This window comes from Capricornis sumatraensis, chromosome 9 (assembly GCF_032405125.1).
Source record: "Capricornis sumatraensis isolate serow.1 chromosome 9, serow.2, whole genome shotgun sequence".
Lineage (NCBI taxonomy): Eukaryota > Metazoa > Chordata > Mammalia > Artiodactyla > Bovidae > Capricornis > Capricornis sumatraensis.
The window spans coordinates 43,749,169-43,769,985 of NC_091077.1; the positions used below are offsets into that span (position 1 = coordinate 43,749,169).

A 20,817-nucleotide genomic window follows, 5' to 3' on the forward strand; every position below is an offset into this window, starting at 1 on the left:
CTGGCGCTCCAGGGGGCCAGGGCGGGCGAAGAGCTAGTCGGCGGGAGGCGGCGGAGAGGGGAGCCGGTGGGCGGGGGCGCTGACGTCAGACCCGGGCCCGGGCGCCGGCGGCCGCTCCCCCGCCACATCCTGGTGGCCGCGCTCGCAGCCGGGCCGGGCCGTACGCCGCGCAGCCGGGCAGCCTCGCGCGCAGCCACCGGGTAGCGGGCGGGGGCCATGCGGCGGCTTTGAGCGCGCCGGGCCGGCGCCGAAGAGCGCGCGCGGCGGGCGGGCGGCCGAGCCGGCGAGGAGTCCGCGCGCGGCGGCCGAGAATGGAGCTGAGCCTGGAGAGCCTGGGGGGCCTGCACGGCGTGGCCCACGCGCAGGCGGGCGAGCTGCTAAGCCCGAGCCACGCGCGCTCGGCAGCGGCGCAGCACCGCGGCCTGGTGGCGCCCGGGCGCCCCGGCCTAGTGACCGGCATGGCGAGCCTGCTGGACGGCGGCGGCGGCGGCGGCGGCGGGGGCGCCGGGGGCGCGGGCGGCTCGAGCGGCGCGGGCGGCGGCGCTGACTTCCGCGGGGAGCTGGCCGGCCCGTTGCACCCGGCCATGGGCATGGCCTGCGAGGCGCCGGGCCTGGGCGGCACCTACACGACGCTCACGCCGCTGCAGCACCTGCCACCGCTCGCAGCCGTGGCGGACAAGTTCCACCAGCATGCGGCGGCCGCGGCCGTAGCCGGGGCGCACGGCGGCCACCCCCATTCGCACCCGCACCCGGCCGCAGCGCCGCCCCCGCCACCCCCGCCGCAGCGCCTGGCGGCCAGCGTGAGCGGCAGCTTCACCCTCATGCGTGACGAGCGCGCGGCGCTCGCCTCCGTGGGCCACCTCTACGGGCCCTACGGCAAGGAGCTGCCCGCCATGGGGTCGCCGCTGTCGCCGCTGCCCAATGCGCTGCCGCCCGCGCTGCACGGCGCCCCGCAGCCCCCGCCGCCGCCGCCACCCCCGCCGCTGGCCGCCTACGGCGCGCCGGGCCACCTGGCCGGGGACAAGCTGCTGCCGCCCGCCGCCTTCGAGCCGCACGCCGCGCTGCTGGGTCGCGCGGAGGACGCGCTGGCCCGCGGGCTGTCCGGAGGCGGCGGCAGCGGCGGCGGCGCGGGTGGCGGGACCACCGCGGGGCTGCTGGCGCCGCTGGGCGGGCTGGCGGCGGCTGGAGCGCACGGGTCTCACGCGGGCGGCGGCGGCCCGGCCGCGGGCGGCGGTGGCCCCGGGGCGGGCGCGGCGGCGGAGGAGATCAACACCAAGGAGGTGGCGCAGCGCATCACGGCGGAGCTGAAGCGCTACAGCATCCCGCAGGCCATCTTCGCGCAGCGCATCCTGTGCCGCTCGCAGGGCACGCTCTCCGACCTGCTGCGCAACCCCAAGCCCTGGAGCAAGCTCAAATCGGGCCGTGAGACCTTCCGCAGGATGTGGAAGTGGCTGCAGGAGCCCGAGTTCCAGCGCATGTCGGCGCTGCGCCTGGCAGGTAGGAGCTCAGCGCGCACCCCCCGACCCTAGGGGTCCTGCTCTGAGGAGCTCCCTAGCACCAGGCAGTGCGTCGGCGGAGAGCCCCGGCCCCCTCCCCATTTGGTGGCCTGGCACTCCGCCGCCCGCTAGGGACTCCCTTGCAGGAGATGAGAGCGCAATCTTCGCCACTGCCCGTCTATACCGTCACCAAAAGGGGGGGAAAGACTGTGCCGCCTTCCCTCCCCTACCGGAGTCTACACTCGGGCTCAGTCCCTCCAGGAACTGGGAGTGGGGTCCCTGGGTCCCTTCAGACTGCCGGAGGGTCCGCAAGTTGCCAGCAGGGTCGCTCATTGTGTGTGATGAGTGTGTGTATATGTGTGGCGGGGTGGGGGGTGTGATCCAGACGTGCCGCCGCTCTCAGCTCGGAGTGCCACCCCCCTCCCCCCGAACTGCCCCTCGCTGCGCCTCCCGCTCCGGGGGCAGAGTGTAGGAACCGTGCACCGAACACCGGCGCCTCCGCAGCCAGAGCCGGGCCCGCGCTCAGCCCCGGGCCCCAGCGCGCGCTTCTTTGTAGCTGGGCCTCCGCGATCGATAGCCCCCTCCCCCCTCCGGCCGCTGGCAAAGGTCACTCGAGAACGGGCGGGGGAGGGGCGGCCCGGGGGACCCGCGGCCCGGAGGCCTTCACACCCCAGCCGGCCGGCCGCCCTCCCCGCGCGGTTGCTCCTGGCTCGAGTGCGCGCACCGAACCCGCCTCTCTTTTCCATTTTGTGTTTCTCTCATTTCTACACTCTGTCGGGGCAAACTGGTATCTATTTCTTTGCTTGATCCACATTTTCCTCCCTGTCTCATTCTCCCTCGTCCTCTCTGTCTTGCTCCCTCTCTACCTCTCTCTGCCTCCTCATCTTACTCCCACTGATGCTCATTGACCCTCTTCCCTCTCCCAGCTGACAACAGCAGGGTCCACACCTACCCCCAGCCAGCCGCCACCCAGGACCCCTTCTGCTGAGTGGGGGGAGTGCAGGAGAGCCCCCACTCTCACCGTGGTGGCCTGGCTTGGGTGGGTGGGGGGATCTTTTCCTGGCCATTCCGGGGAGGGGCTGCAGCCGCCCCAGCCATGGGGACAATAGCAGCCCCAGGCACCTGATCGATCGCTTCTGTGCACAGGGGCGAGAGGGGCTGGATGGAGCGGGGTAGGGCTCAACCAGCCGCCCCTGGAGCAGGGAGGATGGGAGGGATTTGGCTGTGTCTGTAGCCTTCTGCTGTGAAGACTGGGGTGCCAGTGGGGGATGGAGAAGCGTCCATGTTATTTGCTCCCCTCCTCCAGGCAACCTGGACAACCTGGGGGCCCTGCACCTACATGCTTGCCTCAGTTTCCCCTCTGCAGAACAAGGTGATTGAGCCTCTGATGGGCTTCCTTCATCCCCCACGTTGGGGAATAAATCCTCCTTTCATGTGGCAGGTGACCAAGTGTGTGGGGAGGTTGCCATGAAATGTTAGAAATGGCGTCAGGAACCTGGACGGTCTTGTTTGAGGACAGGATCCACTCTGTCCTGCCCCACCCACCTCTTGACACATGCAGTGACACAGGTGTGTTCACAGGAGACACTCAAGCACACCAGTGCACAGTCATGGCCTGCCGTGTGCACGTGATGCAGGTGACATTAGGGAGCAGGCCAAAGGCAGAGTTCCAACACCACAGCTACTAAGAGGCCCCTGTCGAATGGTGTCACTGGTGAGGTCTGACTTACCGCCACTCTGGCCATCTTTGGCCTCCTCCCCAGCTCATGTATTTCGGGGACATTGTGTCTGACACATGTGTGCCCAAAGGACACACACCAGTTTCCTTTTTTTAAATTCCACTGTCACATCATGTAAGAAACAGAACCCATTTGTGGCATTCGAATGGCACATTTTGGGGCCATCCAAGAGATTGTTCAGGGCGTCTTAGAATGGCAAACCCCAGAGGAGAAGTCCCTGTGGGGGTGCTGCTGTGGGAGGGCAGCGCCAACCGGCAGGGGAGGGTGGGCGGGAAGTAAGCCCGCGCTTGCGTCCCGCCGGGCCTCCCTGACTTCGGTGGCGGTAGAGAGCCTCCTGGCCTCTCTGAGCCTCGGTTTCCCCATTTGTACTGGGACTCAGAATAGCGACCGTCTGGGGCCCCCTAGGGGAAATGCAGGGGCTGAGGGCAGGGCCTGGCACGTGCTCAGGTCCAGGGGACACTGAACCGCGACACCTGGCCTGTTTCCGTTGTTTCCCCAGGCCCCTGCCCACTCTGTGACCCTGCCGCCCGCCTGGTCCGCGCACCGGGCCCTGGGCACCTGCTGCACCTTGGGCGCTCTCAGGGCCGCGTCCAGAGCGCCGGGCTGGGCTTAGAATGTTAGAGGTGGCTGGGCCGTGGGGTAATTAGGAGCCGACCGGTCGAGAGGCCTTTAGTTCCGGTCGCTGCGCAAATGAAAAGCGGTTAAGTGGCGGCAAATCGCAGCGGTTAGGGGAAGGCGGCCCGGCTCATCCCTCCCCCACGCACCGCCCCGCACGCGACAGCCTGAGGCGCCTCCAGGCCGGCGACCTGCACAGTCCGACCCCAGCAGGCCGCACTCACTGCCCTTCCTCCTCCCCAGTCCCCATCCTGAGCCCAGCGAAAGCCGCCCGCCATCCCCGGACCGACCGGCAGCTCCGCGCCCCAGGCCCACCCCCGCGCGCTTGCGGGCCTTGGTCTCCGGCCTCGCTTCTTGGCCCAGCTGCTGTGGGCGCCCCGTCGGGGTGTCCTCCCCACCGGCCTGGACCACGAGGCGGTAAGGACGGAGAAAGACACACGCAGAGACAGGCAGAAAGACACAGAAGTAGGTAGGGAGAGACAGAGAGTGGTAAAAACAAAGTGAGAAAGACAAACAGAGACAAAGAGGCAGAAAAGGAGACTGGAAACGCGAGGTGAGGGCTCCCAACGGCCGCTGGGGTCACTCGTCTGGAACCTGACGGCTCCCAGCTCCTCCACCTCCCTCCTTCCCCAGGAATGAGGGACTGTTTAAGCCAGTAGATAATGAACCCACTTTACAGACCACCGAGCCAGGGCTGAAAGGGACGCACTTGCCGAAGCTGCACAAGCAGGGGGATGTGGAGCTGGCAGTCCTCTGGGGTTGAGGACTGAAGGGGGAATTTCTTTCTTTTGAAGCATCCAAGAAATCTGGCCAGGTAGACCTCAAGGGTTCCCCACTCCATTGCTCCCAGACCTGTCTGTTCTTTCTGACTCAGTTTACCCATCTGTAAAATGTGTGCACTCGGGGAGACAGGCTCTGGGTCTGAATTCTGAGATTCTGGGGACGGCCAATCCTGCAAGGCCCCAAGCCTACTGCCCTGGTGGGGTCTCACCCTGCTCCACCCCCAGGGTCCTTAGAGCCCCGCAGCTTCCCAGCCGCCACCTCTTCGAAGCCCTCCCTTGGAAGACTCCGTCTCAAACGGTAATTACGGGAGAGGGGCTGGGGGAGGGGCTGACGGACTTCTCTGCGGGGGCGGGGTGGTCGATGAATTCGAATTACCGGCTCTAATTCATCACCGCCGCCTGGTCGATAACTTCGGCCGTCTTCAAATATTGTTTAAATTGCAACTCCGGAGGAAAAGTATTTTTTGTAACTGATCAGAAAATATATATAAAATATCAGATGGTGGCGATTGAAGGAAGGGCCGTCTCCTCCTGGCTCACTAGTGATCCCTGAACCCAGAATCCCTGAAGGATGAGGGAGACGCTAGTGGGGGAAACTGAGGCAGGGAGGGAGCTATTTCTGGAGCTGAAGATGGTGGGCACAGTGAGGGCAGTGACCAGCGGTTGGGAGTCTGGGGGGGACGGTGATGGAAGGGGAAACTGCCCCAACTACCCCTCCCCCCAGACTAGGACAGGCCTGTTCCCCACCCATTCTGTATCCACCATCAGGTACTGAAAAGCTGGTGGGCAGGTGGGGTGGAGGCTTTCCTAGGCTGAAGAGACTCAACTCAGAGGTCTACTCTGGGAGGACTACTACCCATACCCCATAAATGCTCTGCCCACCCCACCCCTCAAAGGCCAATGTGAAAGTGAAAGTGAGGTCGTTCAGTCGTGTCTGACTCTTTGCTACCCTGTGGACTGTGACCCACCAGGCTCCTCTGTCCATGGGATTCTCCAGGCAAGAATACTTTCTGTAAAACTTGACCTTGAAGCAACCACAAGGGCCCATACCTCTTACAGACCCTTTAGGAAAGACATCATAGCTGAGAACTTGGAGAACTGGCCTCACCTGCGTTCTATCACTAACTCATCCTGGGCAAAGGTCTGAGTCTCAGTTTCCTCATCAGAGAAATGGACAGAATCAAGTGCCACCTCCAAGGTGCTTGTTGAGGTTTTTCTTATCAATCCGTTCCCCACCACCACCACCAGAACCCCTGAGGACACATTCACAGAACCTGCACCCTGAGGCCACATTGCTTACTCACCTCACCTGCTCACACCCACATCTCCTAGTCTGTAGGGAAGACCCAGGTTGCCACCGGCAATCTGTGCTTCATGGAACCCACAGAGAGTGGGCAGGGGTGCTGGAAGAGGGTCTGGGACCCAGAGGGGCCACTGCAGACCCCACCCCGAGAAACAGGGAGTAGGGGGAGACTGTCTGGGGCTGTGGGTACCAGAGCCTTGTGGGTCTGGTATGGTACCAGGGGCCCCCACACTAGCCCCCCTTCTAGAACACAAGCCCCAAGTGGAGTGGTGCCAGCTCCCTGCCCAGGTTCCGTGATTTTGGCTGTCAGATGGGGAGGGGGCTGTGTGGGGTGCTCAGAGCCCTTCCCGTCCCCTAGGAATGAGGGACTGTTTAAGCCAGTTCAGATAATGAGCCCACTTTACAGACCACCACCGAGCCAGGGCTGAAAGGGATGCACTTGCCACTTGCCGAAGCTGCACAAGCAGGGAGATGTGGAGCTGGCAGTAAGTGGGGCTTGAATGGCTCAGGCTCTTATCCCACTCAGGGTCCAGCAGAGACAAAGGCTGGGAGGGGAACTCAGTGGACTGAGGCCAGGACTAGGAGGAAGGCTCTCCAGGTTACATCCAGGTCCAGCTTACAAACACTTGGGTGGTGCTTGGGCCAGGAGGGAAGGCCTGCACTTTTCTCCTGACACAGAGTTGGACAGACTCCTGTGCCCATGGGAGCTCCCCCAGGGACCACCAGAGACCCTCGACGGGGTAGGGGGTAGATGGGGGGTGGAGGTCGAGTCCCAGTGATCTTCTGCTGAACACAGAACCACCTGCTTCTGCTTCTCCTGGCTGCCGGCCTTCGGGGGGAAATTTGGGTCACTGAATGTCCAGCCTCCCTGGACCCCAGGTCGGAGAACTCCTTCCTGCCTGAGAGACTGGACGGTCACCCCCACATCACAGAAAAGCACACAGAGGTCCTGGAAATGGCCTTTGGCTTCTTTATTCTGAAGTCTCCTTAGCTGAAAATCCTAGGGCTCACCAAGACATGGCCATTTTCCCTAGCCTCCGCCCACCCCCGACGCCCCGCCCGCTATCAATCATCACCACTCTAGTCTTAGTAAGCCACCTCTGGCCGCCGCCTCCTCCACTCTGGTCTCCAGGCTCCACCCCCTCCCCTGGAGTCCTCTCCGCAACTGGAGGGGGCTCACCATTCCTCTTTAATACCATGCCTGGTCGCTCTCCAGATCCCAGAAGTGGAGGCGAATTTCTGTTCTGCCTCAGTGCGGGTGGAAACACCAAGGACAAAGGCTGGGAGGGGGGAAGCCAGAGCTGCTGTAAGGATGGAGGCCGGCCCCTACGGCTGGAGTCTTTGTGTGTAGCAGCGAGCTCGGCTTAACCAGGGCAGCTTAGGCTGGTTTGAATCAAGTTTTTAATTAAGTATGGCCCTTGATCAATAAGGAAGGCTGTGCTCCTAGGGGAGGAGAAAAGCTGGTCTGGAGCCAGGACCAGCCTGGGAGACCCATCTGACCTTGGGGTGTCCTGGGGCACCTGCGGCCTCAGTTTCCCCACGGCCAAATAGGTGTGGATGTGAGTGGGGCCGGTATGCGGATGGGGCCAGGATGTGGGTGGGGTCAGGATGGGATTGGGGCAGGGTCCCTCCTGCCGCTGTTGTCTTGCCCTATGGACTGATGTGGGAGTGGGCGAAGGGCTTAGACCTAAAGAGTCACACGCACCAAGCCACAGATTGGCAGAAGGAAACGGACCAGTAGGGCGTCCATGATTGGCGCCGGGCCGCCGGAGAGAAAGGACGGAAGTGTAGACGTCCCGGGGACGCAGTGTAGAGGCGCATGGGGAACTCAAGCGGAGATGCAAAGGAACGGGGATGTGCGGGTAGGTCCTCACGGGACACAAGTAGGCGCCCACGTCCACGCTAGGACAAGAGAGCGCAGTCTCCGGCTCAAGTCGGGTCTGGCTATCGGAGGCAGCAACCGGGCGCTGAGGGTGTGAGGAAGAACGCGCTTCTCTCTCCTGAAACCGCTGCGAGCCGCCAGGAATTATTCATGGACCCGCAGCTGGGCCGCCTGACCACTTCTCCTCCACACCTGCTTCCAGGCAGTTGCTGTCCGACCCTACTCCCTAGTGCTTGGGGGTTGGGAGAAGGTCGCGTTCGCGAGCGGTGACGGGGTGGGCAATTGGGGGCCTGGTAAGTGCCTTAGTTCCCACTGCCCCAGGCCGCCGCCGCCCCGCAGTGCCCGCCAAGCCGCCGAGTGCAAAACCCGGGCCGCCGCGTTCCGCCGTTCTGTCCGGCGAACGTGGGATCTCCGAAACCCGAAAGGATCTAGCGTGCACCTGCCTTCTACAGCTCGGCGGGAGGTGAACGCGCGCGGCCCAGTGTAAGGAGACTGGATCACTGGCACTGCACACCCGCGGCGTCCCAGTAGGGTCACCGGCGGCGCTCGCATCCCACCACTAGGGGGGAAATCACATCTCACCCAGGGGTAGCCGTGTCTGGGTTCGCCTCCCTCCCGGCCCAACCCAAGGCGTCGTTGGACTTGGCATGCTCGACTGTGCGCTCGCTCGGGTCGCTGCGCCTGGAACGCAAACGGTTCAGCGCGGGGGAACACGGGGCGCTCCCAGAGAGGGAGGCATGGGCCGGCGGCAGCTCGAGCCCGTGACCGTGGACAAGGCCTGTCCCCTGAGCACTTCCGTTTCCCCAAATGGAGACTAGAATCCGCAGCTGGCTGAAGCACAAAGCGGATAAAGAAAAAAGCTCCTGTGCGTTGGGGAACCTCGACAAAGACCCTGCTCGACCCCCCCGCCCCGCCTGCCTTCTGCCTCCCCAGCCTGTTCTTTTAAAAACTGCTGTATTATTTTTTTTTTCCAAACAACGGACACATTCGCCAAGTCCTCCTTTCTATAAATCGCAGTTTCTATTTCTCCTTGTAAAGAGAGGTGACACTTAATCCAGCACCCCTAATGCACGTTCTTTTCTTTTTCCTCTTTTAAAAAAATATCACCGAAAGACCACCCACCCCCACGCCCCCGCAGTTCTCCTGTGCTTTTGCTTCCTGACATGGAACATCCACATCAGGAAAGAGAGCCTCGGAGGCCCTTTTGCCAGCTGCGTAATATTCTCTTTGGCCGTTCTCCATTTTTCAACCACCTCCCCGGCCCGGTGGACACCTGGGCGGTTTCAGATGGTTTGCGGTCGGCCCCAGGCCGCAGCGCGCACGTGCACTGCCACCATTTCGCTAGTGAGTTTATCTGTGGCTGAGTTTCCCAGTCACTGAGATGCTGGCTTCCCCTACCCCTCCCTTTTCTGCGCTTCCCCCCACCCCTCCCTTTTGTGCACTGGCCTCTCTACGCTTTTTCTTATCACCGGTTCCTTTCCTGTCATCTTTTTCAAATCCATTTCCAACTGCTGGCCGCTGTGACTGTTAACAGTTTTTTTTTTTAAAAAAATAAAAGCTCTGTGTGCGCACTGATGCGGTTTGCCCCCCCCCAACCCCCCGCCCGCAGTGCCTGAATGGGGAGGGGGTTCGAGGCGTGAGAGTTGCCCCTGGACACCCCCAGCGTCCCCCGTCACAGGTATTGCAACCACCAGATGGAAACCCCCCTCCCCGCCCCCACCACGGGCAGCCCAGAGTCCAGTGGAAATGCTCATTTCTCTGATAAGTCTTTGAAAGGCTCAGAACTAATTTGAAAATGCGGCCATTAAAATCCCATCAGGGGAAGGAGAGGGGAGAGGGATAGAGGGAGGGAGGGAGGGAGGCTGGGCGACAGCCAAGGTGGTTCAGACGCTAGGAGATGGGAGGTGTGGACCTGGCGAGCAGGGCAGAAGAGGAAGGAAGGAGTCGATGTGGAGATCCGGGAGGCAGCAGAGGCAGAGGGGGCTGCTGAGGCTTCCAGAGGGTCCTTGGTTTCCCTGCAGATGACTCGGCCCCCCCATCCATGAGAACCTCTAACTGGGGCCCGCAGTGATGCAGGGTGTGGATAAAGAGGATGGAGGTATGAATGTGCTCAGCTCCCCTCCTAGTGGCTCACTGTGTGACTTTGGGCAAGTCACTCATTGTCTCTGGCCAGGGGAGGCCAGCGGGGAATGCTCAAGGCAGACAGCCCAGTGGGGACAAACCACCAGGTGGGTGTATCAATGTGCCCCACATCTGGGGCTGGGCAGCTGGTGGCCAGGGTGGGATGTGTCGCCAAGGAAACCAGTCATCATCCCAGCCGGGGACCTGGCTCCGTATTGAATTGTCTGCTCCAAGAAGCTGAGGTGAGCTCAGAAGGTGGCTGGAAGGAGGGGACAGCGAATCCAGCTCCTGCTCCCACACCCCAACCTGTCCCCAGGTGGATGGACACTGTGGGGTACAGGCTTACGAGGCCAGGGGGCAGGGGACCGACAAGAGCAGCTCTTTGAGGACCTTAAACACAGCACAGAGTGCGACACAGGGACTGAGATAACGCTCCTAGGTCGCTGATTTTTGGGGCCATCGTCTGGCTGTTGTCCTCTCCTGTCAAATCCAGCCTTTCTTGGGGAGTGTCACCCTTCTAGTGCGAGCCTGGCCCCTGCCTCGTCTCCCTGGGCTTCACTATGCCTCTCCCCTGTTGTCCCCAGATGTCAAGCTCAGCCTCCTATTTTACCCTCCATGCCCAGATCTGTTCCCACCCAGCCAGCCTCAGGTCTTCCCCTACAAATAGCCCACCCACACCCGCCTCCACCCCCGCTGCACATCAGGACAGCCATGGTCTCCCTGTATCTCTGATTGTTTGGCTAGCATGTCATCACATCAGATCGCTTCAGGCGGGGGCTGCATCCATCTTACTCGTTGCTTTCCCCAGCAAAGCCATCCAAACAACACACACAGTAGGCGCTTGATCAGTGCGTGGAGAAAGAGCTAGTGAAGGGAGGAGTGGCGGCTGCAGGCCCACCCTGGCCTGCGTTTGGACCGCTGTGCGGTGGGACCCCCACTTCCATGGACGGATGGGGACATCAGGACCAGGGTCGTAAACCACAGAGTGTATGCGAAGGGTCACTTGGCCCCTGGAGCCTGCTGACCGGGAAGGACAGGGTGGCGGTGGCGGGGGGGCAGCTAGCAGCCCCAGGACAAGAGCAGACAAGAACTGCCCTAGGGTCTCGGTGGCCCATCCTGCATTCTGTACACTCACACCCCATGGGCTCAGGGCCATCCACACTGGCTGTCACACCCAGAAGTCACATTACGCCCTTGACTCTTCACATAGCACCCTCCGTCTGACGTCCACACTGTGTCCCCTACACCCTCCAGGCCACCTGCAAGGCAAGGTCACACTGAGGTCTGCTGGCCCCTGCATCTTCCCGTACTGCCCACTGACCGGCCTCATCCTCTGAGCCTTCCCGCACTGTCCCTCCCATCCACCTGTCACACCCAGGGCCCTGCCTACCATCATAGGTCACTTGCTGTCACTCACACTGGTGGTCTGCTCTGCATGGACACCCTCCCAGTGCAGCAAAGTGCACTGCACACACCACCTCCCTCTCACACCTCTGTCCATCTGGCCGGGCCCTGTGCGTCCTCACACAGGCACACCCAACAGACAGGGACAGACAGCCCATGTGGTCAGCTGGCTGGGTTAGGGATGGCCCCAGATGGGCATAGCGGGGCCACTCCTTCTCCAGGTCACCCTGGTGGACCACAGCGGGCCTCTGGAGGAGGAAATGGAAGGAGGAGGGAGAGGATGAGGGAGGAAGATGCTGAGGAACCTGAAGGGGAGGGGGAGACTGGCGGGAGAAGGGGAAGGAAAGGAGGAGAGAAGGAGAGGGGGTGTCTGGGGAGAAGGAGGGGGAAGGCGGCAGGTGTGGGTCAGACGGAAGCTAACAGGTGCAACCCCAGCTCCTCCCAGTGGGGGCCTGGTTCTCGCCACCCACTGAGGGGGTGACTGAATCCAGGGCCCCAGCTTCTCCCTGGCCGACTGCAGACAGGGCGCTCCTGGGGTCCCGCTGCCTTACCTGGCTCTCCAGGGCAGTGGCCACCAGGTCTCCCTGTGTGGGGTCTTCCAGTCTGGGCTAGTCCTCAGCCACCCACAGTGGGGAGGGCCGTCAGTCAGTGGACAGACACAGCCGGCCCACAGCCTTCTGTGGATCCACTCTGTGCTGGATATCAGAGGGCTCCCAGGGGAGGGAACTGGGGCTCTGCTGAGGGTGAGGGGAAGAGTTTACTGGGGCAAGGGCCACTGAGTCTGGGCCTTGAGGGATGTGTAGGAGTTCTTTGGCTGAGGCAGTCCTGCTCCAAACCTTGGCCTCTGCATCCCTCCCCTCTCCAGGAAGATTCCTGGGAAGGTGCTGAGGCTCGAGGCATGTCCTGAGGCGGGGAGGCACCTCACAGCTGCACTGCAAGTGGGGGCTGGAACCTAGCCCCTCCCCTGCACCCCCAGATGGGAGCTGAGAGCCCCAGCTCAGTGCCATCACCCTATTCAGGACTTTCCTGGCTAAACCCGTTCTCAGAGCCTGGCAAGGCAGGGCTCATGACTAAGACCATTTTCCATGTGAGGAAACAGGCTCAGAGGCAGGCACCGGGCAGTAACCCAGGGGTGGTGGGTCTGACTGCCCCCTTGGCTCCTGGAGGTAAGCAACTTCCTAGAACGGCAGGAGGCAGGAGGGACAGAGGTGCTGTGGGAGCAAGCCTCAGAGGGTCTGAAATTAAAGGGAACTTGAAGGTGACCCCCACTTACCTCCCTTTGCCATCGCCGCCCAGATGCAACCCAGCCTGGCTGACCCTGCTTCCTGGAGCCCCGCCCTGTGCTGAGGCAGAGACCACAGCCTCCTGCCGGTCACAGCGGGGAAACTCCGGTCGGACTGATAGAAAACCCCACACTTAGTTTTGAGGATTGGAGAAGGAAATGGCAACCCACTCCAGTGTTCTTGCCTGGAGAATCCCAGGAACGGGGGAGCCTCGTGGGCTGCCGTCTATGGGGTCACACAGAGTCGGACATGACTGAAGTGCCTTAGCAGCAGCAGCAGCCCTTGAGGGGCGCCCTAGGAGCAGGCTAATTTGGAAAGGGGCCTCTTTTGTATCCCCTTGGATCTCCTCCGGGACTCCCAGGAGCAGCCCCAGACCCTCCTTATCCCTGGATTCCAAAATGACTGACAGCAACGAGATGGGGACCCTGTATGCTCTAAGATCATGGAATCTGGCTCCGAGTATCAGATTCTCCATCCCTGGGGTCATGGAGGGCGGACAGGAGAGAAAGTTGGAGCCAGAACCCTCACTCCCTGAGAGAATGGTAAATACTGTCAGGGGAAAAGGAAGAAAAGAGCTGAGCAGGGAGAGAGTTTGCAGAATTAAATTGGAGAGGGGGGTCAGGATGGCCCTCGCAGATGAGATGAGAGCTTCGAGTGAAGATTAGAAGGAGACGAGGGAGCCATGAAGAAACGTGGAGAAGAGCGATGCAGGCAGAGGTGACAGCCAGTTGCAAAGGCCTGAGGTTGGACTGTGCCCGGGCTGAAACCAGTGTGGCTGCGAAGCTGTGAGCTGAGCCGGGGCAGCAGGAGGACAAGAGAACCGAGAGACCGTGGGGGTAAGGGGCCGAATGAGACGAGGAGGGGCGGATAGCTGATGGCACGTTGAAAACTGTTTGAAGGAGGCAGAGGGTGCCAGTTTTGCACTTGAGACTGAAGCAGGCCTTGTAAAGGAACTGACTCCCTGGGTCCCAGAGAGACAACCCCCCAGAATCCCACAAGCCAGCCCAGCTGGCTCCTCCTGCGCTGTCATGGCAACCATGGTCCGTGGTGTGGGCCTGAGTCTGGAGCCCCTCCCTGTCCCCCCCCCACAAGCTGGGAGGCCCTGTACTCCCTGTGCTAGTCACATACAGGGTGAGCCCTAGGATGGGGTTTGATGGTACAAGTGAGGCTATCGGAGGAGACAGCTTTGGAGGTGATAAAATGGATGGTGTGAGGAGTGCAGGTGGAGGAAGTGATGGGGGCAGAGGTGGTGTTGATGGGGTGGTGGTGGCATAGTGGAAGAGGAGGCGATGCTGGTAGAATTGGTGAAGGTGGAAGTCACGGAGGTGATGATGGTAGGTGGGCACCATGGTGGTGGAGAGGAGGTGAGGGCAGAAGAGGCAGCGGAGGTGGAAGCGATGCAGATGGAGGAGATGGTGATGGTGGAGGTGCCAGAAGCAGAGGGGATGGAGGGCACGATGAGGTATAAGCGACTCTGACCGGGGAGGAAGAAATGGAGGTGGACGAGCTGCAGGGGGAGCAGGGGATGGTGGAGGAGGCTTCTAGGCATGCCCCAGTGGTGGGCCCCAGGGGAGATCACTGGAGAGGCGGCCCTAGAAGTGGCAGGGCAGTGTCTGGGGGCCGTGGGTGGGGAGGCCCCAGGCTGCTCCACACAGCGGTCCTTCTTCCCCAGGACTACTTCCTGGTCAGTCCTCTCACCCTCTGTTTTCACTTCTGTGAAAGGGGCCCATTCCCTGTCCTCTCCTCCTCCTGGGGCTGCCTCCAGGGACTGCAGCGGTTTGGGGGCTGTACTGGGGTGATCCTGAGTGCTGGAAGGGAATCTGGTGGGCAGAGGAGGCCGCTCTGGGCCGCCTCCCCTACCCGCACTTAAACCCCCGCAGGGCCAGGGGCCTCCAGGCCGGCGCCGCTGGGGGCTGTGGGGGATGAGGCGGTGACAAAAGCTGCTCGCGGTAAACAGCTCCGACTGGAGCCTGGATCGATCCGGGCTGTGAGGAGCTGTAATTAGATTGAACGCCCGGGAAGGGGGGGCAGAGCTGAGCCTCTTTTTGCTGTGATCGACAAAACGCGAAGTTTTTTCACGACTCTGCTGTGGCTGCCCCCTCCCCCAGCCTCCGCCTCTGAGACCCCCACGTGGCTCTGGATTGGAGAAGAGGGAGGTGGGTGAGGAAGAGGCGACCCACATCTTACCTCCCTCCCATCTCCCAGTCAACCCTGGCTCCTGTCCTGTCTCTGCCAGGACTTGCTGGGTGACTTTGGGCAAGTGGCTTACCTTCTCTGAGTAAGAAAGAATAGCCTTGCATTATGGAATTATCTTAAGGATGGAAAAAAAAAAAAAACCCAGCACATTGAAGGCCTTGGACGTGTAGGCCTTGCAGAAAGCTCTTGCAGGCTTTCTGAAAAGTGCTTGTATCTCTGCCCTTCCTATAAATGCATGTTGAATTTGTGAGAACAGTTCTAAGTGAGTGAATGAAAGCATGAGTGAATGAATGAATTGAAGGTCACAACAGGTGGCAAGAATGTAGAGGCCTGGGCTGTGTTTTGACTCTTCCCTGATGTTGCTGCCTGAGATCCAGCTTTTCCTTAAAAGAATGGGGATGTGGCCTCCTCTTGTGAGCTTCACAAGCTGGCCAGTTCCAAGGAGAGGTCAAGGTGGTTCCTGGTACTTCCTTTCCGCGTTTCTTTTAAAATTAATACTTATTTTTAATTGAAGGATAATTGCTTTACAATGTTGCATTGGTTTCTGCCATACAGCAACATGAATCAGCCGTAGGTATGCTTATGTCCCCTCCCTCCTGAACCTCTCTCCCATCAAAGTTTCTTCATGCAGATAAAACATGAACAAATGTTCCCTCTCCCCACTTTGTATACAAAATGTTGCCTGGTACATGGTTCATCTCCTAGGTTTTACCTCATACAGTACTAGGATTTCTGTCTCCTTTCTTGTACAGCTGTTTGTTCTTCCAGGAATTTATGGTTGCCTATCACAAACTCTCCCGCATCCTCCAACAAAATGCAAAACTAACACCTGTTGGGACAGCTCCCCTTTCTACTTCTGTTGGTGCACTGGCTCTGATCTTGGGCTGACCTCTTGTCCTTGGTGCCTTTGTCCTGCTGTCTTTCAGGGTCTCCCTTCTTCATATGGAATACCTCTTTTCCTTTCTTCTAGGTTGAATCACATTTCCTGAATCCCACATCTTCCTTTTTTGATTTACTTCCTCATGTTGATGAAACTGCCCTCTAATAGCTTTCTGAGAAAAGGGTGCACAAAAGTCAACTTTTGGAGACCTTGAATGTCTGACTATATCTTTAGTCTCATGCTTGAGTTTGGCTGGGCACACAATTCTAGCTGAATATAGATTTTGCTCAGGATTTTGAAGGCATTGTTCCACTGACTCCTAGCTTTTGAGAACCCTAAAGCCACTCCGATTCTTGGTTCTCCAAATGGCATGTGGCTTTCCTCTCTGGGAGCATTTATCTTCTTTTCACCCTGGGTCCCTGACATTTCACAAGGGTGAGCTTCAGGGAGTCTTTTTTAATTTATTGAACTGAGCATTTCATGAGCTCTTTTAAACTGAATTCTCATGTCCTCCAACTGCTTCTCAGGTGGTACAGTGGTAAAGAATCTGCCTGCCAATGCAGGAGACACAAGAGATGCAGGGAATCCCATGGACAGAGGATCCTGGTGGCCCACAGTCCATGGGGTCATAACAGGTTGGACATGACTGAGCGCGCGCGCGCACACACACACACACACACACACACACACATTATTCTAATCATATTGATATAATTTGTTTGGGCTTCCCTTTCTCTAGTTTTGGATGGCCTCTTGCTCAGATGACAAACCTGCACATTCATCCTCAAACTTTGTTATCATCTTTCCCTCATTTTCCATCTCTGCATCCACTTATATTTCCAGGGATATTTGCTTTATGTTCCAATTCTTCTTCTTCTTTTTTTTAAAAAACTTTTTGGCCATGCCACATGGCTTGTGGAATCTTAGTTTCCCAACCAGGGAATGAACCTGGGCCCTTGGCAGTGAAAGCAGAGTCCTAACCACTGGACTGCCAGGGAAGTTCCTATGTCCCAATTCTTACATTGACTTTATTCCTGCTATAATATACTTAAATTCTAAGAGCATTGTCTGCCCCTCTCATGGTCCTTTCTATTGAACAGCATCCAGTTCTTGTTTCATGGATACAGTATTTTCTCTTACCCCTCCCAGAATCTGACTTCTAATTGCACCTGTCTTATCTGTTTCTTCTGAGAGCATCAGTCCCCAGTCCTCCCATTTTCTCACTTTCTCTCTCTCTCCTTCATTAGAAGCTTTTTTCTGAAAAGTCCAGTAACCTCTGCCTGCCACTCTTATTTAATTAGGAAACCTGAAACAGCCAATTAGAAGCACTGTGTGTTCCAGGTCAGAAGAAGCCAGAGAAGGAAGTGGTGCATCAGTCCAAACGGAGGGGGGGACTTGGGGGCGAGAGGGGGAGATGTCATCACTGAGAAATGAGCCACAGCACAGGGGACATTCATTTATTTTTTACGGACATGTGTGGACATTGATCTGGCATGTCATCTGGTTCAGACTGTTCCAGAACCAAAAAAAAACCAGCTTGGTACGTGGTCCCAGCAGGCTACCAGGGCTGGTAGCGGAGATCTGCTAGTACAGCCCGTGCCACCAGCCACTCTGGGAGTGACAGAGTCGCTGGGGCAAGCGGTTTGTGGGAAGGCAGGATGGGGTGGGCGTCCACCACCCACTGTCCCTGACTGGTGTGTGGTCAAGGAATTGAGACCCTGATGGAGTTTTTGCTGATGCCAGTCCCCAGGTGGAGGTAGCCAGCTTTGGCTGGTGAAGATCATGTTTTCCATCTGCTGGCCCCACAGCATTGAGGGGAGGGGCCCACTTTGGAGCTGGTGCAGGGGGGAGCACGACCATAGGCTCCACCCTAGCTCCACCACTCAGATGCTGCCACTTCTCCTTTGCAAGCTTCTACCCACCACAGGGGGCTTCCCAAGTGGCTCAGTGGTAAAGAATCTGCCTGCAATGCAGGAGATACAGGCAAACATGAGTTCGATCCCTGGGTCAGGAAGATTCCCCTGGAGAAGGAAATGGGAATCCACTCCAGTATTCTTGCCTGGAGAATCCCATGGACAGAGGAACCTGGAGGGCCACAGTCCATAGTATTGAGAAGAGTTAGACATGACTGAAGTGACTTAGCACACAAGCACTGACCATAGGGCGGCCTCCTATGCCTTCCCCATCATCTGGGCCAGGTGGTTCTGGCAGAGGGAGGGTTGGTTTTGCAATTCCCCTGCTCCAGATGTTCCCTGGGGGACCTGAGGGATGCCAGGCCTTGGTCTCAGCCTGCTAGTGGAGGGAGGCCAGAGTAGGGGCTCAGAGATCAGAATCAGACCAAGTGGATGACCATGTTAGCTGGATTCTGGATCCCTAAGCTAATCAGGCCTCAGGTCACCAGGGAAGGAGACATGGATTGTCACCTGTCTTCTGAGAACCTAGTTGCCCCATCATTCCAGGGGGATGTTCCTGGGGTGTGTGACCCCACCCCCGGCAAAGAGGTATTAATTAACTAATTCTTTCACTCAGGTCTGCTGCTGCTGCTGCTGCTTCTGCTAAGTCACTCAGGTCTACACTGAGCCAAATAACTCACATGTAGGGTTTCCGGGTTATTTCCCCCAACATCTCCCAGGTGTGGGCTGCAGGAGGGAGGGCAGAAAGCCACCAACATTAGTTGTACCCTTGAGGTCAGGATTCTTGGGGGGTGAGGGGCAGTTTGGGGACATGAGGCTGGGAGGGGGTCAGAATGCAGAAAGGGTGTGGGAGGGTGTGACGACCCGTGCCTGTGGAAGTGTGCTCACACTATGTCCCTTTCTTTGTCTCCCCTACCCCCCATCTGCCTCTTTGTCTCTGTTCCCCGCCCACGACTGTCTGCCCCCCTCTCCTTCCATTACTGGTGGTCTCTATCGACCTACCGCCTTCTTGCTGCCTCCTGCTCTCTGTGTCTCCTTGTCTTTTTGGCCCTGTCCCCGTGTCGTCTCTCCATCTCTCGCGTTTCCCGCATTTCTGTGTTTCCTGTCTCGGTGCTCCGGGACACGTGGCCTGTCTTCTCCTGTCCGGCCGCGCGGTGGCGCCGCGTCCCTCTCGCCGGCCCGCCCGCCCGCGCTCGCCCGCAGCCTGCAAGCGGAAGGAGCAGGAGCAGCAGAAAGAGCGCGCGCTGCAGCCCAAAAAGCAGCGCCTGGTGTTCACCGACCTGCAGCGGCGCACGCTGATCGCTATCTTCAAGGAGAATAAGCGGCCGTCTAAGGAGATGCAGGTCACCATCTCGCAGCAGCTCGGCCTGGAGCTCAACACCGTCAGCAATTTCTTCATGAACGCGCGGCGCCGCTGCATGAACCGCTGGGCCGAGGAGCCCGGAGCTGCCCCCGGGGGCCCCGCCGGCGCTGCCGCCACCTTCTCCAAGGCCTGAGGCGCCCCAGCTGCGCGCCCTCCCAGCCTCCACGGCCCGGGCGCTGTCCCCCAAACCTACATTCCCCCCCTCAACTCCCACCCTGCCGGCCCGGAGACCCGCCCCAGGGCGCACCTGGAGGGGCTGCCGACCGGGCCCCCACACCCAGGGAAGGGACGCAGCACACCCCCAGCCCAAGTGCACAAAAAGGGTCCCCCCTCCCTCCGTCCCCATCCCCTTCAGGCCAAAGGAAGCCCTCCACCCCCCGAGAGGGAAAGGGGTGACAGAAAGGAGCGCCCCGGCTCCCTTTCAATTCAGGACGCCCGGGGGACCTCGAGGAAAACCAGGGCTCACGTGTCGTCCCGAAAGCGGGTCAAGAAGCACATACTAGAAACAGAAACCGGGTAATTTCAAAAAGGAATTTAAAGAATAGCCACTCCTTCGCCAGCTCCCGCCCGCAGGAGGGAGGCAGGAAGGCTTCGTCTCCAGCGGTGCCCCACGGACCCTCCCCCAGAACTCAGCTCTTCCGAAGTCGCCAAAGCCCACGTGGAGCTGGATGCTCACGCCGCTCCCTCCCCCCACCAGGACCACCCCCGGTCCGCCGGCAGAACTGCCCCCACAGCCAAGAACCCAGCCGCCTCTCCCGACGGCCAGGGTTCCTTGTGCCAAGAATTGCCTGCCTTAACGTCTGGGGAGGGGCCTGCCTGCAGCGGCTACCGGTGAGCTCCCATCCCCACCCAGTCCCGGACCGGAAGGGACGGCAGCTCAAACAAGCGGGTAATTCCAGAGGCCTCTGTCCCAGCATCCCTCTGTCCGGGATGCACTTTACCGCTACGCACCTTGATGAATGATGCGGGGAGAGACAGACCCCAGGCAGCGGAAGGAAACACCCAGATTCCACAGAGAAGCGGGCCCCGGGAGGGCAGGGGCGCACCTGAGCTCCTGAGCGCTGGGGTCGCGGCGCCACCCTCGGCTCGGAATCCTCTGGAACTCGCCCCGCCTGCCAGCGCTCCGGGCTGCGGCGCTGGGCCTGCAAGGGCGCACCTGTGCTCCTGCCTTTTCTCCAAAGAGAGAAAGAAGAGGATGAACAAGGTGGAATCTGCTTGCTCTGATTTTTGCCAAAAGAAGAAAAAAAAAGACAAAGGGGAAGGAAGGGTCAGAAATGAAGATAAGTACGCCCCCTTCCCCACTCCCTCCTCCTCCAGGTGACCTCCAGGATTGGCCGGCAGCTGGATCCCAAGAGCCTGCTTCCCCCTAGCCGGGGGTTCAAGAGCTGGAGGCTAGAAGGAGCCTCTTCCCCCACCCAAACCCGGCTGACCCCGCCGCCTCCCAGGGAGGTGGCCAGCCCCTCCCACCTTTGAGAATGCAAGAGACACTTCTAGTGAAATGCCCCTCCCCCTCCCCAGGTAAATGCTACCTCACTCAAATGCTCATGTCTGTGATTGGAAAAATCACGCCTGATACCAAAGATTCCCCCCCCCCCCGCCCCCGAGGACTTGTGCTGGATGCTAAGATTCCCTCACCCAGGTAGCAGGTGTGAGCGAGGGTCTGCTTTGGGGCCCCGCTCTCCAGGTTCGCCCCCCACCCCCGTCCCCCACCAGAGAGAGCAGAGAGAGAGAGACAAAGAGAGAGAGAGAGAGAAGAGAATGAGAGAGAAAGAGGGAGGGAGAGAGGGAGAGGGTGGCGAGGTCGATGAGTGCCTTTTTCTTGAACCAAAGACGTGTGTGA

General features: G+C 59.6%; 1 protein-coding gene across 1 annotated transcript; it reads left to right on the forward strand.

Moving 5' to 3' along the window:
* The first annotated feature begins 311 nt into the window (after window positions 1–311).
* ONECUT3 (one cut homeobox 3) lies at window positions 312–19,110 on the forward strand. Its single transcript, XM_068981450.1, has 2 exons — window positions 312–1,497; window positions 18,818–19,110. Exons 1-2 carry the CDS (start codon window positions 312–314, stop codon window positions 19,108–19,110), a joined length of 1,479 nt encoding a protein of 492 aa, XP_068837551.1.
* The last annotated feature ends 1,707 nt before the right edge of the window (window positions 19,111–20,817 follow it).